This window comes from Macaca mulatta, chromosome 5 (genome assembly GCF_049350105.2).
Source record: "Macaca mulatta isolate MMU2019108-1 chromosome 5, T2T-MMU8v2.0, whole genome shotgun sequence".
NCBI classification, from domain to species: Eukaryota; Metazoa; Chordata; class Mammalia; order Primates; family Cercopithecidae; genus Macaca; species Macaca mulatta.
Genome location: NC_133410.1, coordinates 104,618,681 through 104,637,994, shown reverse-complemented (window position 1 = coordinate 104,637,994; position 19,314 = coordinate 104,618,681). Strand labels below are relative to the sequence as shown.

Below are 19,314 nucleotides of genomic sequence, written 5' to 3'. Positions count from 1 at the left end.
ATCATGAAAATGTGTTTTAAGACGATGTGTGATTTTTTTCAGTATCACCTAATAAACAAGATATGTTTATAAAATGTATGGAGAGGCCAGGTGTGGTGGATCACACCTGTCATCCCAGCACTTTGGGAGCCTGAGGCAGGCAGATCATGAGGTCAGGAGATCGAGACCATCCTGGCTAACACTGTGAAACCCCATCTCTAGTAAAAATAGAAAAAAATTAGCCATGGTGGTAGACGCCTGTAGTCCCAGCTACTCGGGAGGCTGAGGCAGGAGAATGGCATGAACCCAGGAAGCAGAGCTTGCAGTTAGCCAAGATCACACCACCGCACTCCAGCCTGGGTGACAGAGTGAGATTCTGTCTCAAAAAATTAAATAAATGAAAATAAAAATAAATAAAATATATGAAGAGCTTAAGGCTGAGTAATGTTTGACTCATCCTCACATTTCTGCAACTTAACGTAATATCTGATACTAATGGACTTTAATACTTAATTTGTTTGATAGCACTGTAGATTACATTTTGGGGAAATATAGATATTATTATAAGTAATTATTTAATTAGATTAAGCATGTATTTGTGCTCACTTCATACTAGTATCCTAGAAAAACAGTATTTGTGGTGCCTTACCACTATTATGAAATTAAATGTATGCTAAAAATAAGAAATAAATGTCATTATCCGGTCTTATGGCCATATTCATGTATGCCCTCACAAATATCCAATCAGAGAGTTGCATTTGAATCTGGATTTCTATATTCATTTGAAATGTATTATTAACAAGTGCACACTCATACTCATCGTACAACTTCTTGGAATAACAAGCTAATTAATTTCCTGCACTCTGGCTCCCAAACCATAATGAATCCTATTATAAAAGCAAATCACTGCAAACTTCAAACAGCATGCATCCTTAAGATGCCACTATTAAAGCAAGCACTGTGATGGGAAATCTTTGATGTTATCAGATGCGATGGAAACTACACATTTGTATTTGAGTAAGTCCTGTAGACCGAAGCATTTCCCCACCCTTAAATAACCTGAAACCAATTTCAAGTTCCCAAATGCTCTTCAAAGCAAACCACCTTAGAAGTAATGCTGATGGCATTTCAAATATAAGGTAGTTTGCTTTTTCCATCTCCAGACTTCAAGCAGATTTGAAATTATAGGTTCAAAGAGAAAAGATATTATCTACTTCTACCCAAACCACTAGGCTCTGGTCTGATGAACAAACTATCATAGGTAATAAACTCAGCTATGGTTATGAAAACATGGCATGGAACCAAGTAGCTCAGAGTCTGAATAATGCAGCTGATTCTATGGAATTCTTCTGAGCCATAAGTATTTAGATACTTCATGCTTCAGTTCTTTCTTACTCTTATGTTGTTGACCAAAAGTTGGAATGTAAACTTTGGGCTATGTAATAGGACAACTGTACACAACTCACCTCCTCCTGAATGGGACATCTGTGAAGCTGAATACAAAAATCAGTGTGTGCTTGACTCCAGTGCCCACGGGGAGCCTGAGCCATACAATTCAGAGCATTCAGACTATGAATAACTCCTGTAGCAGGAGAGTTGGTCTGCGGCTTTTTAAAAGGCTTCAGATTTGTGGTCAGTAGAACCATCCATGAGCCTATTTGAGCTAAAGGATACAGTGGACCTAGTGAATTCCTCCAGCATTTAATTAGGCTTCCTGTAATTGCTTTAAGTAAAAGTGGGGGAGAATGAGACCTGAAGTTATCATCTTGGGACACCAAATATTTGGATGTGGTTTTAATATCCTGAGCGTATTTGTTGCTGCTCTGCATCATGTAAAGAGCTATTATAGTTCTAAGGAAACACATACTGCAAATTTATCAGCCCTTTGGTGACTGTAAGTTACTGCAGTAATCTTAAAGGAAGAGGTTTGTTTCCAGTAACTGAATTTCCCCATGAAGAGGGAATGTATAACTAAATAAAGCAGGAAAAAAACATCAAACATCAGAGAGTAGGGGGAAAAAAAGAGAGAGAGAAAGATATGGGGACTGGGGAAGGAGGTTGTGTTCCATCTCCCCATAGATTTCCAGAATTGGAATAATGTGAAAAACTACAATAAGATAGGAAAATGAGAGGTCTGAGCAGGGGCCAGGAAAGAGGGGCAAAGTGGTATTATTTGTTAATGGCCTGGGGTTTTTGCTGAGAGGATTGTTATATTGGTTAGACATTGGCTAAAATAATATACTAATCTTTCCACAGAAGGGTGATGGATTGGAATATGCCACTTACTTGGAAATTCATTTTAAACTGGTTAATATATAAACATACAAGGATTACTAACTTTCAAAACATTGAAAAAATTTTAAATATACTTCATAAGCTTTTGACAATAGAGTTGCCCCTTAGGATCTTGTCATGCCTTGGGATTATAAAACCCACTTTCTTGGGCTTCATTCTATTTAGATAGTCATTAATGGGCCTATGAGCTTAGCAGTTTCTATGACACAAGCCCCATCAGCTCTTGATAGGAAATACTGTTTGTTCCCCCAGTGGGACGGCTCCTACTCCCATTGGGTAGTTGTTAATTTCCCTGAGTGTGTTTAGTCATTTGAATATTTTCCGGGCGTTAAGGAAAGTTCTAAAATACAGTTTTTAAGGAGTTCCAGAAAATATACCCTCTCCTGTCACCTATCATCAAACATTTTGAGAAATTATAACTTTTATGAACTTATTAAACTATAAAGAATTGAATACACATACACATACACACAGATATATACATGCACACATATACACACATCTATATATCTCTTTTATATATGATATCTATGTATATATTTAATTCTCATCTGATCATGTCATCTACTTGCTTAAAACACTTTAGTAATATCCATGGCTTTTAGGAAGAAGGTGAACATCTTTGAGACACTCATTACCGAGGCTGGAATGTGATCTCGGCTCACTGCAGCCTGCGTCTCCTGGGTTCAAGCAATTATCCTGCCTCAGATTCCCAAGTAGCTGCGATTACAGGCGTGTGCCACCATGCCCAGCTAATTTTTGTATTTTTAGTAGAGACAGGGTTTCACCACATTAGCAAGACTGGTCTCGAACTCCTGACCTCAAGTGATCCGCCTGCCTTGGCCTCCCAAAGTGCTGGGATTACAGGTGTGAGCCACAGTGCCTGGGGGAAACTGAGAATTTTAAACGTTGTAGATGTGAGTCGTTCTCAAACTCAGCATGCATTGGGATTACTTGGCAGGCTTATCAAAACACGGATTGCTGGCCCCCCACCCCCAGAGATTCCTATTCAGTGAGTTTGGCATGGAGCCTGAGAATGTGCGTTTGCAGCAGGTTCCCAGGACTGATGAAGCTGCTCTGGGGGCCACACTTTGAGAAACACTGGTCTACACGACTATATAAACTAGACCCTGTCTTGTTTCTAGCTTCAGCTCATGCCACTATTCTCTGTGGGTGGTGCTCAGTTGTCTTCTCCTAAATTCTCAAACTCCTAATTCCCTTCCCTGCTCTTTCCCGTATGTCCTGTCCCTCCTGCTCACCATATGATTGAACCAAGCTAGCTCATACTGGATCCTTCATGCTAGATTGGGTTCCCTGATTACTCACTCTCATCCCTATGCCTCTCCTTTGCAGCACTGAACGCAATTGTACCTAAATAATAAGTTGTATAATGCATTGTTAATATGATACCTCTTCACAATAATATAAGTTCATTGAGGGGAAGGACTGTCTTACTGATTACTTTCACAAGTGCTGATACAGTATCTTTTACATAATTGATACTTAATAAATATTTATTCAAAGAATAAATGAATAGACACATGAATAGTGCAAAACAATACATTTAGTCATTCTTACTATAACTATACTTGACCCAAAGCAAATTCTCCTCCTCCCTAGGGGTGTTCTGCTGGTTCCCTCAATGGACACTCCATGCTGGAAGTGTGCAAGTTCAAGCTCTGGGGGAACTGGCAGTTGCCCACATATGTTATTCAGATAACCCCTCTTGCTCAGGGCAAAGAGGCACACTGAAGAATGAATGTCTGAAACAGCCTTGATAATTCAAGATAAATACCTCTAAAATGATAATCCCAGATGCCTAGTTCAAATTTTTGTTGTTCAAGATTACATAATGCTGTGAAATAAATTCCAAGTATTTGACCATTTTGCAGGAGGCTACTTTACCTTTAACAGGGTTTTAGTACATTACAATTACAGAGAAACATTTTGGGCTTTCAAAATATTATGCATGAAAACCTTAAAGTTATATATTCTTTGGATACAATACCAGAAATTTGTTAACTAAGGCTAGTATCTCTTTCAATAAAAAGAATGTGCCATTTAATTGAACCACAACTGTTAAAGTAATTTAGTTATTAAATAATCACCACAATGCCTGTTGTTTTTAGCTGTTGTAAATCTGTGTACATATGGTTATTTTACCCACAACTATATAATTGAGGTAAAAACCCTAGAATGTGAAATTCAAGTTTATATTTCAATACAGAGGTAAAAAAAATAGCAAGCTATATTGGGAAAGGAGTTATTCTGAGGAGTGATAGAGTCATTCTACTTTCATCCTCAGAATAATCCAGAAGATTTGAAATTGCAAATAAGAGAATGAAAAAGTTGTGGAATAAAATTACTGGAGTGAGAAGAAAATCAAAAGAGATGAGAGACAGTATCTGGGTTGTTCATGGCATCAAAAGGGACGACTGGGGGAAAAATACGATGTGATGGTTTATATTTCTTTAGTATGAGTCTTGTGTTGACTTCGATCTTTTTCTCTTGTCAGGTCTCATTGTCCGGGAAGTGAGTATTGAGATTTCGCGCCAGCAAGTGGAAGAACTCTTTGGACCTGAAGATTACTGGTGCCAGTGTGTGGCCTGGAGCTCGGCGGGTACCACAAAGAGCCGGAAGGCGTATGTGCGCATTGCATGTGAGTCATTGTACATAAGCACCTTAGGTCTCAGAAACTGATGCACTTAAAGGAAAGTTTACACTATGACTACTCCAGCACCAAAGAAACCTGGTCAAAAATCCTGGAAAGGCCGGGTGCGGTGGGCTCATGCCCGTAATCTCAGCACTTTAGGAGGCCAAGGCGGGCGGATCACGAGGTCAGAAGATCCAGACCATCCTGGCTAACAGGGTGAAACCACGTCTCTACTAAAAATACAAAAAATTAGCCGGGCATGGTGGCGGGCGCCTGTAGTCCCAGCTACTCGGGAGGCTGAGGCAGGAGAATGGCGTGAACCCAGGAGGCGGAGCTTGCAGTGAGCGGAGATCTCGCCACTGCACTTCAGCCTGGGCTACAGAGCAAGACTCCGCCTAAAAAATAAATAAATAAATAAATAAATAAATAAATAAATAAATAAATAAATTCTGGAAAAAAACTGCTCCCAGATTTCTGCATTTGAGCCACATATTCCTCTTAGGTCACCAGGATTTCATTTTATTTTTAATTTTCTTTTTTAGTTTTTAATTTTTGTGGGTGCATGGTAGGTGTATATAGTCACATAGTGCATGAGATGTTTTGATGTAGGCATGCAATGCATGAAGTATGTGAGGTATCCACCCCTCTGGCATTTATCCTTTGTGTTACAAACAATTCAATTATACTCTTTTAGTTATTTTTAAATGAACAATTAAGTTATTATTGACCATAGTCACCCTGTTGTGCTATCAAATAGTAGGTCTTATTCGTTCCTTCTATTTTTTTGTACTCATTAATCATCCCCACCTCCCCGCAAAACCCTGCCACTACCCTTCCCAGCCTCTAGTAACTATCTTTTATTCTCTATGTCCATGAGTTCAATTTTTTTCATTTTATTTTTTGTTTTAAGGCACTGAGTAGATTTTCTTTAGGGCTGTGAAAGAACTGTGCTACTTTCCAAAGATTTTGATTTTTTAAAAACTCTAGTAGGAATTAGGCTATAGGAAAATCAGTCCTTACAATGGCATATATCATTCCTTGAATGAGTTCATTCTACCACTTTAAGACAAAGTTGAGTCGTTTTCCTATTCAAAATAGAGATTACCAAGATAAAGCTTCTCTATTTATTTTGGAACCATTCTAGTACATTGGACCACACATAGGACTGTTTTCCAAATTGTGTTAATTTCTAGAGTATACATGTTCAGGAAGAGGTTAAAAGTTACCTTGCAAAAAAGGCTTCCATAATCAAATAAATGTGAGAAATATATTTTTTGACAAAGTTATAGAAGCTTCTTCATTGCAAAACTTCTCAGATGATTTAATACACTAATATGCATGTTATCACCACTAGGGAGATGGAGGCTGCAGCTTTGCAGAGCCCTTTCCTCAGTAAATATTCTCTCTGTCTTAAGCAACATGGATGCCATGTAACCTGTCTCAAGGTTTTATATTGAGAAATGTTCTCATCTATGAGAAAGCACTGAAATCCATATGTGTTCTTTTCTGAACCCTTTACACCTTTGCATTTTACTAACTCTATTTTGTGTTGGATGCCAATATCACTTAGATCTAAGTCCCATCAATCCTGGTTCTAAAGCTTCACCCAATTCTATACTTGTCTCTGCCTCCTTTTCTTCTTCATATAGATCTTCACCATTGCAGATCTTCCAGTTAGTCTCCATGGCTCAAGTCTTTTCTCTATTCCAGTCCTTCCTCCATGTTCCCACAAACACAGTCTTTCTAAATCTCAGGTGTCCTCTTGACAAGGTTTGGCTCTGTGCCCCACCCAAATCTCACCTTGAATTGTAATCATCCCCATGTGTTGTGGGAGTGAACTGTTGGGAGGTAATTGACTCATGGGAGTGGGTTTTCCCCATGCTGTTCTCATGATGGTGAATAAGTCTCAGGAGATCTGATGCTTTTACAAAGGGGAGTTCCCCTGTACGTGCCCTCTTGCCTGCCACCATGTAAGATGTTCCTTGCTCTTCCTTCAGCTTCCACCATGATTATGAGGCCTCCCCAGCCATGTGGAACTGTGAGTCCGTTAAGCCTCTTTCCTTTATAAATTACCCAATCTGGGGTCTGTCTTTATTAGCAGCATGAGAACAGATGAATACACCTCTCATCTTGCCTCCATTCCTGCTCCAAATTTTATAGTGACGTGTGAGATAGTAAAAATTCCTTACAATGGCATATATAATTGAATTAGTTTTCTAGGGTTCCCATAACAAAACACCACAGATTGGATGGCTTAAACAATATAAATTTATTTTCTCACAGTTCTGAAGACTGGAAGTGCAATCTCAAGGTGTCAGCAGGTTTGGTTTCTCTGGAGGCCTCTCTTCTTGCCTAGTCAGTGGCCTCTTTCTCACTGTGTCTTCACGTGGTCTTTCCTCTGTGTGGGTGTGCATCCCTGGTGTCTCTTTGTGTGTCAAAATTTCTTCTTCTTATAAGGACACCAGTCAGATTGGAGTGGGGCCCACCCTAACAGCTTCATCGTAAATTAATCACCTCTTTAAAAGCCTTATATCCCAATATAGTCACATCCTGAGGTACTGAGGGTTAGGGCTTCTGCATCAGAATTTGGGGGAGTGGGATGTAGTTCAGCCAATAACAACCACATTTTGTGGTTTACATAACCAACCTATGTTTCTAGCTCTGAAGGTAAGGATTTCTACATTGTAGTCACACTAGATTAAAACTACTTTGATTTCCATGCATTTCAGCTATTCTTTATGCTGAAGCATTGTACCCTTATCTTACTACCTTTTACAACATATATATACACACACACACTTTTATATATACACACACACACACATATATATATGTATGTATTTGCTCACTTAGTGTTTGTTCACTTAGACAAATACTAAGTGAAGATTCACTCTGTTCTTGGGACAATTGTGGGTATTGGGGTTGGTAGTAGAAACAAAACATGTAACATGTAACCATTCTTGCCCTCATGGAGCTCATGTTGTGGTGAGGAAAGGCAAACTCTAAATAAAATGAATGATCATCAGGTCCAGAGCAGATGGTAAGTGCCATGAAGAAAAATAAAGTAGGAAAAGGGAATTTGTAGGGCTGGGAGGGAGTGGTCAGGAAGCTTTGCTGAGGAAGTTGACAGTTGCGTAGACCTGAAGGAGGGGCAAGAGGGAATCAGGCAGAGGGGACAGCGGATGGCACAAAAACCCTGAGGCAGGAGTGTGCTGGCGGGACCCAAAGACAGCAGTGAGGGCAGAGTGGCTAGAAGAGTGAGTGAGAGGCCATCCCCAGATGCAGCAAGAAAGGTAAGGCCTGGGCTAAAGATGGGAGGGGTATGTGGAGGTGGCATAGGGTTCTGTAGGTGTTGAAATTATCTTTGGTTTTGTTTGTTTGTTTGCTTGCTTTTTGAAATGGGGGTCTCATTCTGTCACCAGGCTGGAGTGCAGTGGTGCAATCACAGCTCATTGAAGCCTCAATCTCCCAGGCTCAGGTGATTCTCCCAACCCAACCTCCCAGGTAGCTGGGACTATAGGCGTGTGCCACCATGCCTAGCTACTGTTTTGCATTTTTTGTAGAGATGTAGTTCTATCATGTCACTGAGACTGGTCTCAAACTCCTGGGCGCAAGCCATTTCGCACACTTCAACCTCCCAAAGTATTGGGATTACAGGCGTGAGCCACCACACCTGGCCCATATTTGGTTTTGAGGATAAGTTGGGAACACTTTGGAATCTTTTCAGAAGAGGAACTCATGACCTGACATCCATTAGCAGAGTCATCTGGCTGCTGTGTTGAGAATGGACCATACTGGGCAAGGGGAAGAGCAGGAAGACCAGTGATGAGGCTGCAGCTATGAGAGATGTTAGGCTACTGTAGAATGGAAGCAGTGGAGGTGATGAGGCCGGGATTTCAGATATATTTAAAAGTAGAGATAATAGCTTTTGTTGAGACCTTGGATATGTGATGTGAGAAAAAGAAGGGAAAGGATGATTTGAAAGGGCTAAACCTTTTCAGGGATTTCTTTCAAATGTCTTTAGTGAAGCCATTCCTGCCTCATTGAGGGAGAAGGCTAGGCATTCCTTTCTCAATACTTTCAGGGTAGTTTGTCTGTACTAATATAGGGCTTGTCTCATTTCAATTATATTCACTTGTAAAATCTGTGTTTCATGCCAGTGAGTTCCATGAGATCAAGAATTCTATTGTACTTAACTTTGTATCTCTCAGGCTTAGTACAATGCCTAGAATATCACAGATGTTTAACACTTTTTTTGAATTAAAACTGTTATAAAGAATTCCCCGTGAAGTTTATTAAAATGCTCGACATTAATCTTTCCTCTCTGAGAATGTCTAAATAGATTTTCTCGTTGTCTTGAGTGGAATGTCTGTGAAATACTGTGGAATGGAGTCATACATGCAGCCAACGTATTGAGGGATGCCCTTAGGAACAATATGCTAAGGGTACTAGCTTATCAGGTGGAGGAATAAAGGCAATAGGTGGGGCAGAGGGAGAAATTGACCTGCAGAGCAAACACAACACATGATGAATCCACAGGTTTCTCTGGACCTTCAGAGTTATAGCACCCTGAGGCCCAGGGGGTGAGCAGACCTGTATTCCCCTACATAGACTCGTCAGTGGATGAAGACCCTCCTTTACTCCCTACCCCACCAGCATGTGTAACCAGGGCCAAGTCAGCTCTGCACCACTGAGGGTGATTCCAGGAGACAGAAGCTGAGACTTTCACCGTCAACACTTCCAACAGGTGGGACCGGGCCTGAAAGGGGATCCTGGTAGCATACCACAACATCCACTGCCACAAATTCCAAAGAACTGATTTTATTAATTATAAAGAAAAATACTTTTAATCATATTTAAAAAGAAACAAAAAGCAAATGTTTCAGTCAAAGATTTAACTGAACTCAAAATCAGTTTCAAATTATAATCAAAGAAGGTACAAGGATAGAAAGCTATTCTTTTATCTTTCGTTTCTATGTATTCATTAATAGCAAGCACAATATATACTTAAAATTGCCAGTCTACATTCCACCCTACATTGACTTGCTAAAGCTGAACTTTAAGAGCTGCATAGTTTCAAATAATGAATTTTTAGTTAATAAGCCTTCAATTTTCAGTAATTTGCAGAGAACATTATTGTGCCAATTTCACATATATATATAATTATATGTGTTTGAGTAGATATATTCTTTTTCAGCACACAAACATTAAATACATATAGGTATAAGACCCCTTTCTTTGCAGTATGTTCTATAAACTTTGCTATTTACTTCATGGCTTTTAAATCTAGTTTGACATTTTCAAATAAAAAAACAAAGTCTTCTTCTAGGTCAATATTAATTTATTTATCCATGGTAGCTTTTCACCCTCATGTAATAATATGCAAGAACAATTCACCTATAATCCTGTAGCTAACTGAACTCATATGTGTGTACCGAAGGAACCCCACCTAACATGTAAAGATTGATTCATATAGATATGCATCATAATGAGAACAAAAAAGGTTGAATTTTCAAATTTTCTCTGTACAGGCTGACACCTATTGTTAGCAGGTTCTTGCTAATGTTGTAGACGTTTGTGGCGTTTTTAGTTTTTGGATTTTGTTATTTTTTGAGACGAAGTCTTGCCCTGTCCCAGACTGGAGTGCAGTAGCACAATCTCGGCTCATTGCAACCTCTGGCCTCCCAGGTTCAAGTGATTTTCCTGCCTCAGCCTCCCGGCATTTAGCTGGGATTACTGGCATGTGCCACCACCCCTGGCTAATTTTTGTATTTTTAGTAGAAATAGGGGTCTCTCCATGTGGCCCAGGCTGGTCTTGAACTGGTGAGGTCAAGCAATCCACCTGTCTCAGCCTCCCAAAGTGCTGGGATTATAGGTGTGAGCCACCGTGCCTGGCCACTTATGGGTTTTCTCATCTGTCCTGTATCAAGTGAGCTGTGGTGCTCTGCCCAGTAATACTTGACAGAGGGCCATCACATAAATGGCAACTGAAGTTTAAACTCATCAGAGGTGAAGATCACCACGATGCTAAACTTAAATAAGTATGATTACCTCTTACCTAATTAGATGTGTGCTCATTTGATGTAATATGGAGAGGGCCATAGTTCTTTCATGAAAAAGCTCTATTTTCAGTTTATGAACCACAAATGAATATTGACTATTAATTTATGTATTTAAGCTTGCTTACAATATTTCACACATTCAAACCATGTAAAATATAAAAATAGGTTTGTGAGACAATCAAGGCAGAGGAAAAAATGGAAATATGCAAGTTAGGATTCAGCCAGGCATGTGCTGAGAACATAACACATCTGCTCTAAAATCCTGCACATTAACAAGACAGCAGTGCCAAATTTCCTAGGTGGGTCTGGTAGTTTTCATTCAGAGAAAAGTTTGTTCTGAGAGAATTCAAGTTACCACTACAATGGTGTCCTGTGCAGAACCCTTACAGTAATACAGCTCCCAGTATCGCCACGGGGTTGCTTCTTCCAGTGTCTCTGGTTATAGGCTAATGAGTGAATCCCAAGGCATAAGGTTCAGGCAAAATATTAACACACAAGGTCTTTCCTCAGGAACAATTTGGGTCTCAAGAGTGCTGCTCCTGATGTTGCCATTGTTGATAATGCTGTGGTTGTGTGGCAGGAGTAAGGATAAGATGGAAAAAGCAGCATAGGAGAGTGGTTAATAGCACAAGCCAAGGGACAGATTGACACATGTTCAAATCCTAGTGCCATGACTTCCTACTGTGACCTTAGTCAAGTTACTTGACCTCTGTGTGCCTTAGTTTCATCAACCATAACATGAAAAAGATAGAGTTACTTTAAGATTAAGTGAAATAAACTTGTAAAACACATGGCACAGTGCCAGACACAGTGCAAATGCTCAGCAAATGATAATAGGTGTTCTTAAAAATGGATATAACAATTTTAAACAACTTTATACGTTTGTTTTGAAACATCAATACTGAGCAAACTTTGAAAACTGGAAAGTCTGTCTTTCCTTTACCATTTCATGTGCCAGGACTAGACTGTCAATCCTAGAGGTTGAAATTCTCTGCTGATTCACCTAAAATTTGACTATAATTTCCAAACCCTCCTGCCCATGCCTGAGGATGGAAGAACATGCCATATGGTCACCCCTTATCCTACAGTCATGAGCTAAAATGGGATTTACACGCACCGAAGTTTCATCTTCCGTGGAACAGCAGGAGGGCTCCTCCGGATTTCCTCTCGATCATGTTTGCACACCAATAAATCACAGCCAGCATCAGAAAGCCTGCTGGCCACAAAGAGGAATAAGGTAGCTCCTGGAAAGAATCAAGGATGATCAAGGTGGCCCTTCCTGGCTTCTTCTCACAGCTCACTCATCATTTTCACTGAGATTATAACTATATTTGTGAACCACCTGTGGATTTGGATCAAGTCTTGTTCATATTCGTGAGTCTGTAGTATCCAGCACACTGTCTAAAGCAGCAGTGTCCAATAGAAATATCCTGCCAGCCACAAATACTGTTTATACTTTTCTAGTAGCCACAATTTAAAAAGAAACAGATAAAATTAATTTCAGTCATGTATTTCACTGAGTCCAATATGTCTAAACTATCATTTCAACAGTATTACCAATATAAACAATATTTATGAAATACTTTTCTTTCTTTTAGTCATACTGGTTTTTCAGAGCTAGTATGTGCACCATTACAATAGCTTCAGTTATGACCAGCAACAGGTCAAGTGCTTGAAAACCTCATGTGGTTTGCGTTGGACAGATAGGCTCCAGAATAATAATAATGATAATAATGGAAATGCTGTTTCAATCATGTATTATATATTAGATCATTCAGTCTTTGCAAGGACTCTATGTAATGAGTGCTATTATTATTCCCATTTTATAGATGAGGAAATTGAGAGCAAAGGGAGATTAAAAATTGCCTGAGGTTTTACAGTTGGTATATGGAGCAGTGAGTCAGGCCAGCATCCAAGTCCATGTGTTTAACCAGCACGCTGGGTACAAAGAAGGGAGGAGAAAACAAGGATTTCTAGATCAGCTGGCAATTCACAAAAACATCTTATTCCCTACATGCATAATATGCATAATGTTTATAACTGGTGCAACATCTCACGCTTGTAATCCTAGCACTTTGGGAGGCCAAGGCGGGAGGATCACTTGCGCACAGGAGTTTGAGACCAGCCTAGGCATAGCAAGACCTCGTCTCTAATAAAAGTAAAAAAAAAATTAACCAAGTGTGATGGTGTGCACCTGTGATCCCAGCTTGGGATACTACTCTCAGCCCAGAGGCTGAGGCAGGAGGATCCCTTGAGCTCATGAAGTTGAGGCTGCAGTGAGCCATGATCACACCACTGCACTCCAGCCTGGGTGACAGTGAGATCCTGTCTCAAAAAAACAAACAAAAAAAATTATAAGCTCACTATTAGTTATAATATAGAAGCATAAAAGGACTTTGGCTTCCTACCTCTCTTCTTATTGCTTGGTCTGCTCTAAACACACCCATTTCCTTGTTTCAAGAATGCAATAGATTCATTCCACATATAGGCTGTTTGCAAGAACTGTGTCTTCCCACTTGGAACATTTTACCCTAGGTCTAAAACTGCCTTACTTTCTTCTTTCATTCAGATATATACTGAGATGTCACTCCTACAGACGGGTCTGTCTATCCGGACCTCAACCCTGTCACTCGCCTAATCCTAATCCTAAACCTGCTTTATTGTTCTCCATAACGTTTTTCTTCATCACTATTTGTTTTCTTTTGAGTTAACCATCTGCCATAGCAGAATGTAAGCTTCACAAGGACAGAGCCATTCTTTTCTTCCTTGTTGTCTCCAGTGCCTAAAAGATGTCCCTTGCCTGTGGCTGGTGATAAATAAATTAAAACATAAATAAATGAAATAGAATTAAATTGAAAGCACGTGGCCGGGTGTGGTGGCTCACACTTGTAATCCCAGCACTTTGTGAGGCCAAGGCAGGCGGATCACGAGGTCAGGAGATCGAGACCATCCTGGCTAACACAGTGAAAACCTGTCTCTACCAAAAATACAAAAAAATTAGCTGGGCGTGGGGGCAGGCACCTGTAGTCCCAGCTACTTGGAAGGCTGAGGCAGGAGAATGGCGTGAACCTGGGAGGCGGAGCTTGCAGTGAGCCGAAATCGCGCCACTGCACTCCAGCCTGGGCAACAAAGTGAGACTCCGTCTCAAAAAAAAAAAAAAAAAAAAAAAAAAAAGCGCATGATGGGGAAAAGCACTGATACTATTCAATGCGAATCATTTGTTCATTTAATAAAAATGCTTTTTTTCCCAAGGAATTCTAGAACATCAAGTAGCTGGACGTGATTGCCTCTGCACTCACACTCGTCTCACCCCCATGGCACTCTTGTACTTACTATGTTTCTGCATAGCACTTCTCACCTTCGAACCATCATACATTTACTTATTTATTAGTTAATCATTTGTGTTCTGTTCCCCTCACCCCCTTAGAAAGTAAGGTCCACATAGGCAAAGATTTGGGTTTGTTTTTTTCACCGATGAATTCAAAACGCCTAGGGTGATTCCTGTCACAATGTAGGGACTTAAGAAATATCATAAAGGAATGAATGAATTGACATTTCTATATTTAAGTATCTCCAGTTAAATATGTATGTAATCTCATGAATTATTATGTTGGTTCACATGTACAGAAGTCCTGACTTGTGGCCTTGTGTGTTACTTTTTTATTTTCTACCTGTCTACCCTACTTGGCATAAAACAAAATTAATTATATAATTTCACAAAAATAATGCATTTCTTTAAACAAGCATCCTGAAAGATATAGGTCATACTATAAAGAGTTCTAGTAGCCTAATGTCAAATGTCTTGGTAGAATTCAGTAGGCTGCCCTGTACACCAGAATAGATGGCATTTTTACTAAGGTACATTTCTGAGTTGTGGTATGATACAACCATTAAAGCCAACATTAATCCAGTTATAAGTAACAGAGGCCATTTTTGAATTGGATAAGATTAAATATATACTTTAGACATTTTTAGATAATGGAAAAATGTTTAAACAATAAATTAATTAATCCCCTTGTTTCATATAAATCTTAAGAGTTGTATTAATCAGGTTATTCCTATTTCAAGATTAAATATTATAATGTATACCTGATTGTGTCAGTATATATTTTTTCAAACATATTTGCTTTTGTAGATGGTCAGAAGTTCCCAAGTTTCATGAATGCCCCACAGATTCATAGGCATTTATAGCTCCTATTTATTCTGAGAAGTAGACAACAGATTCATAGAACACAGTCTCATAAGTCATATTTTGGGGGGAATCATCTATACATACGTTATAGGCAGGGCTGGTAACACACTGGACAAAAATGTGTTGTTAAAGTATGTTTTATGCTATATGAAAAGTGAAGTTTATGGCTCAAATGCTTATTTGCAAGAAAACAGCTTGTCTGCAATCATTGCATTCTTTTTTTTGTACTCTGAGAAAAAAGCCTTAGCTTTTTGGTATGTCAGGTTCCTCATCCATAAAGTTGGCATATTTCTTATTATTTATCCCTAAGACATACCTTAAAAAATATTGCAATGACATATAATCACTTTTTTTCTGAAACTAAAGATGCAGTGTGAATATAAAAGAGTGACTTGTATGGATTTTTTTTTCTTCCTCTTTTCTGTAGTGGATGTCATTTGGAGTGCTAGCTGAAATATTTATTTAAAAAAAAAAAACTCTTTAACAAGACTATCTGAATACAAATGTGTTTGTCCTATAAATGCCCAAAAGTCAAGAAATAACAAAGAATGGCTGAAATTGTCCTCCTTTCTGAAGAGGCTTTGTTCCCTGGAATTTCTCCCATTTAAATGATCTCAGTGCAGTAAGTGATAGCCAGGACTTGGCACGACTGAAGAAATTACCAAGCTTACCCTTCTGCTGACTTGCTGCAGATCATTCTAACTTCTCTTCCTGGTTATGAGTTATGATATTATGAAAGTGTTTGTGGTAAATTCCTAAGAGAGAACAAAAACTTTATCCCTTACAAAAGCAAAATGAGATTATAAAATAACAGGAAAAAAATCAAAATCGATTGTCTTTATTCCTTCTTCTTTAGTCTCTGTCCTAGTAGCCAACATTTATGATATGCTTACTGTATGCCTAACTCTGTTATAAGACCCTTGTTCATGTTAACTATCATAATCCTCATACGACATCCTATGAAGTAAGTTCTGTTATATTCATTTTGTAAATAACAAAACAGAATCATGGAAATATTAGCTAACTTGCCCATGTCACTTGTTTAGGAAACACTGAATCTGAGTTTTAAACAAACTTTTCTCTTTGTAGTCTAGTTCATTGTACACAGTTGCAAAAACATATAACAATTCTTGACTTTTCAAGCTATAGAGGGAACTGTATATAGTTGATTTTTGTTTGTTTTATTGTTTACAATATTTGAGAAGGAAAGATAAGTAAAAAAAAAAAAACCCAAACTTTTTATTAATTTAATTTGTTTTTTTAGAGACAGGGTCTTTCTTGTCACCCAAACTGGACTGCAGTGGCATGAGCATAGTTCACTGCACCCTTAACTTTCTGGGCTCAAGCAATCCTCCCACCTCAGCCTCCCTAGTATCTGAGCCTCCCTAGTATCTGGGACTACACATACCTGCTTCCATACTCTGCTAGTTTTTGTATCTTTTGTAGAGATGGGGGTTCTCACTTTGTTGCTCAGCTTGGTTTCAAATTCCCTGGCCTCAAGCGATCCCCAACCTTGGCCTCTCAAAGTTCTGGGATTATAGATATTAGCCACTGCACCCAGCTTCAATCTTTAAAATATTCTATATCCTTTATATTTATAAACTACAGTAAGAGATGCTTAGCATAATAATATTTTTATTCATTTTTTAAAATTCCAGCAAAAATCAGATACTCTATTCCTGGAAAAGAAAACCATAGCTAACATTTCAGGGTTCTATGGCGTTAAGTCAGGCATTTTTCACTTCTAATAAATGCCCAAAGCTCTGAAGGCTAATTTAGTTCTTCCAAAATATGCTTCACTGGTTGGTTCACAGCAGTTATTTCCTGTTAACAGACAGATTTGGTGATTTAAGCATAAATTCTACTCTGCTATGACAACATAATTAGCTCTTTCCATCATTATTGGAAGAAAGATACATTTTTCCCCCTTCGAGAACACAGTATTATTACTTTGAGTGACCATGAAATTATTTGCTAGAGGAGCACTTTGAAAATATATTAAAAGTTTTTTTTAAAAAAAAAAAATTAGGATGTGTTCATCACCATTGTTCATTGAGTGTGTAAAAGAATTAACTGAAAAGCACTTGAAAGTATGAAAATGTGAATCATAGTACAGCAGCTGTATTTGCTTAATGCAGGGTCAGGCCTAGGTCAGAAAGTGAATACGTTGGCCAGCAGCAGATAACAACATGAAGCTCTTCTAAGTACAGAATTTCCAAAGATCAAGAGCCATTTTGTCAAGACCAGTTCAATTTGGGAAGCAAGAACTTTATTTCTGATATTTGGAGTTTGGCTTCTCAGTAAAATTTAAAGAAATAAATATCAGTACAACCATCAACTCTGTGAACACTTGACAGCAATGCTGATTTGGGGGCTGAATGAAGTGGGTATGTAAATGAGTACATTGATAGAGGACTCTTTATGTAACTGCACTGTCCTAGGTTTGTTATGTATGTTAACTTTTAAAATCTTCACAGTAATCCTATACAATATGTACTAGAATTGTCTTCATTTTATGGATGAAGAAATGAATACATAGCAACCTCAGTTAAGTACAGAACTAGGATTAAACTATGGCAGAGCAGATCCAGGCTCCATGCTTGTAACAACCACAGTAGGATAATGACCCCCAAAGGCATCAGGTCCTAATCTCTGGAATTTGTAAATTTTGCCTTATGTGGAAAAAGGATCTTTGCAGATTTGGTTAAGGATCTTGAGATGGAGAGATTTTCCTAGATTGCCCAGGTGGGCTTTAAAGGTCATCACAAATGCCTTGTAAGAGAAGGACAAAGGGAGATTGACACAGATTGAAGAAGAGAATGCAGTGTAACCACAGAGGTAGAGACTAGAGGGATGTAACCACAAGCCAAGGAATGCCATCAGCCACTGGAATCTGGGAGAGGCAAGTCATGATCTCTCCCTAGGAACCTCCAGAGGGAGCGCATAGTCCTGCTGTCCCTTTGATTATGGCTCAGTGAAACTGATTTCAAATATTTGGCCTTTAGAACTGCAAGTGAATATATTTCTGTTGTTTTAAGTTTGTGGAAATTTCCACTGGAAACACAACGGCTATGCGGCATCCATTTTCCAGCAAATTCACATCATGGAGTAACCCACTTCTAAATAGCTGGTGAGCTTAAACAAGTGAGTTAGCCTCTCACAGTTCTAGTTATATAATCTGTAAAGTGAGGGAGTTGGACTTTGTGACTTGTAAGACATTTTATAGTTATACATCATAACGGAAATTGTTTCCAGGCCTTCGGCAAAGGGAATTGCCAGATTATTTTGGGAACTGAATTTAACTCAGCATTTACTAAGGAGCTACTATGTACTCAGCACAAAACACCAAGATTTATTTGATCTCAAATAATTTTTAAAATTTTAAAATGTAGCATTCAAGGCTGGGATTAAGTTTGTTTTTTGAAGTAAAACTCAGCAGTGACATGATATCAAATAGAAACATGGCCATAACTGTGCAGAGACACATTCCATATCAGGAGTTTCTGTGCAGTGAACTCTAGGCTGAGGATGCAAATTCATTGCATCTTGCCTGTTAACTCTTGCTCTGCCGTGGCCTCCCAGAGTCCTGTGTTGGAGCAGATCCTGAAGCTAAATCCAGACTCTGGAGAAAATATCATGGTCAATTAGGTATAGACACATGAGCTGGAAGGGAATGCAGTGGTTCCAAATGTTTGCCATTCCTACTCTAAAGCACAATAATTAAGATCATAACCACTCTTAACAGTTTCCTGCTGTACCTGAAAGAGCTTCAGGTTTTTCTTCAAAGCAATTGTAGAAATGACAACATTGGTTCCAAAAAGAATGTAGGGACATTTTAATCTAAGTAATCATCAAGAATTACAGAAATGACTGCAAAGTGTCTTTTCAGCCATCAAGACACTTTTTCTTTTCCTAACTCAGGCGCTATTGGTTTACATTTATTAAAAATGTCAACTAATCTTCTGACGTGCCCACATTTATTGCCTAACATTCCTTCTGAAAGTAGGTAAAGGAATATAAGTGAATAATTATAAAATACTAATTTATGAAATGTTATGTATGCAACCTACTAACAAAAACAGCTTTACTCACCAATGTCTCTTGTTGGCTTTCTTAGTTAAGTGTCTGAAAGT

General features: G+C 38.7%; 1 protein-coding gene across 2 annotated transcripts in view; it reads left to right on the top strand.

The window, feature by feature from the left end:
- UNC5C (unc-5 netrin receptor C) overlaps positions 1 to 19,314 on the top strand; it is a 385,680-nt gene that overhangs the window by 245,652 nt on the left and 120,714 nt on the right. For both annotated transcript variants that reach the window (XM_002804156.4, XM_015138825.3), the window contains exon 3: positions 4,790 to 4,933. In XM_002804156.4, the coding sequence (XP_002804202.2) occupies positions 4,790 to 4,933 (144 nt within the window). The remainder of the gene's footprint in view (positions 1 to 4,789; positions 4,934 to 19,314) is intronic.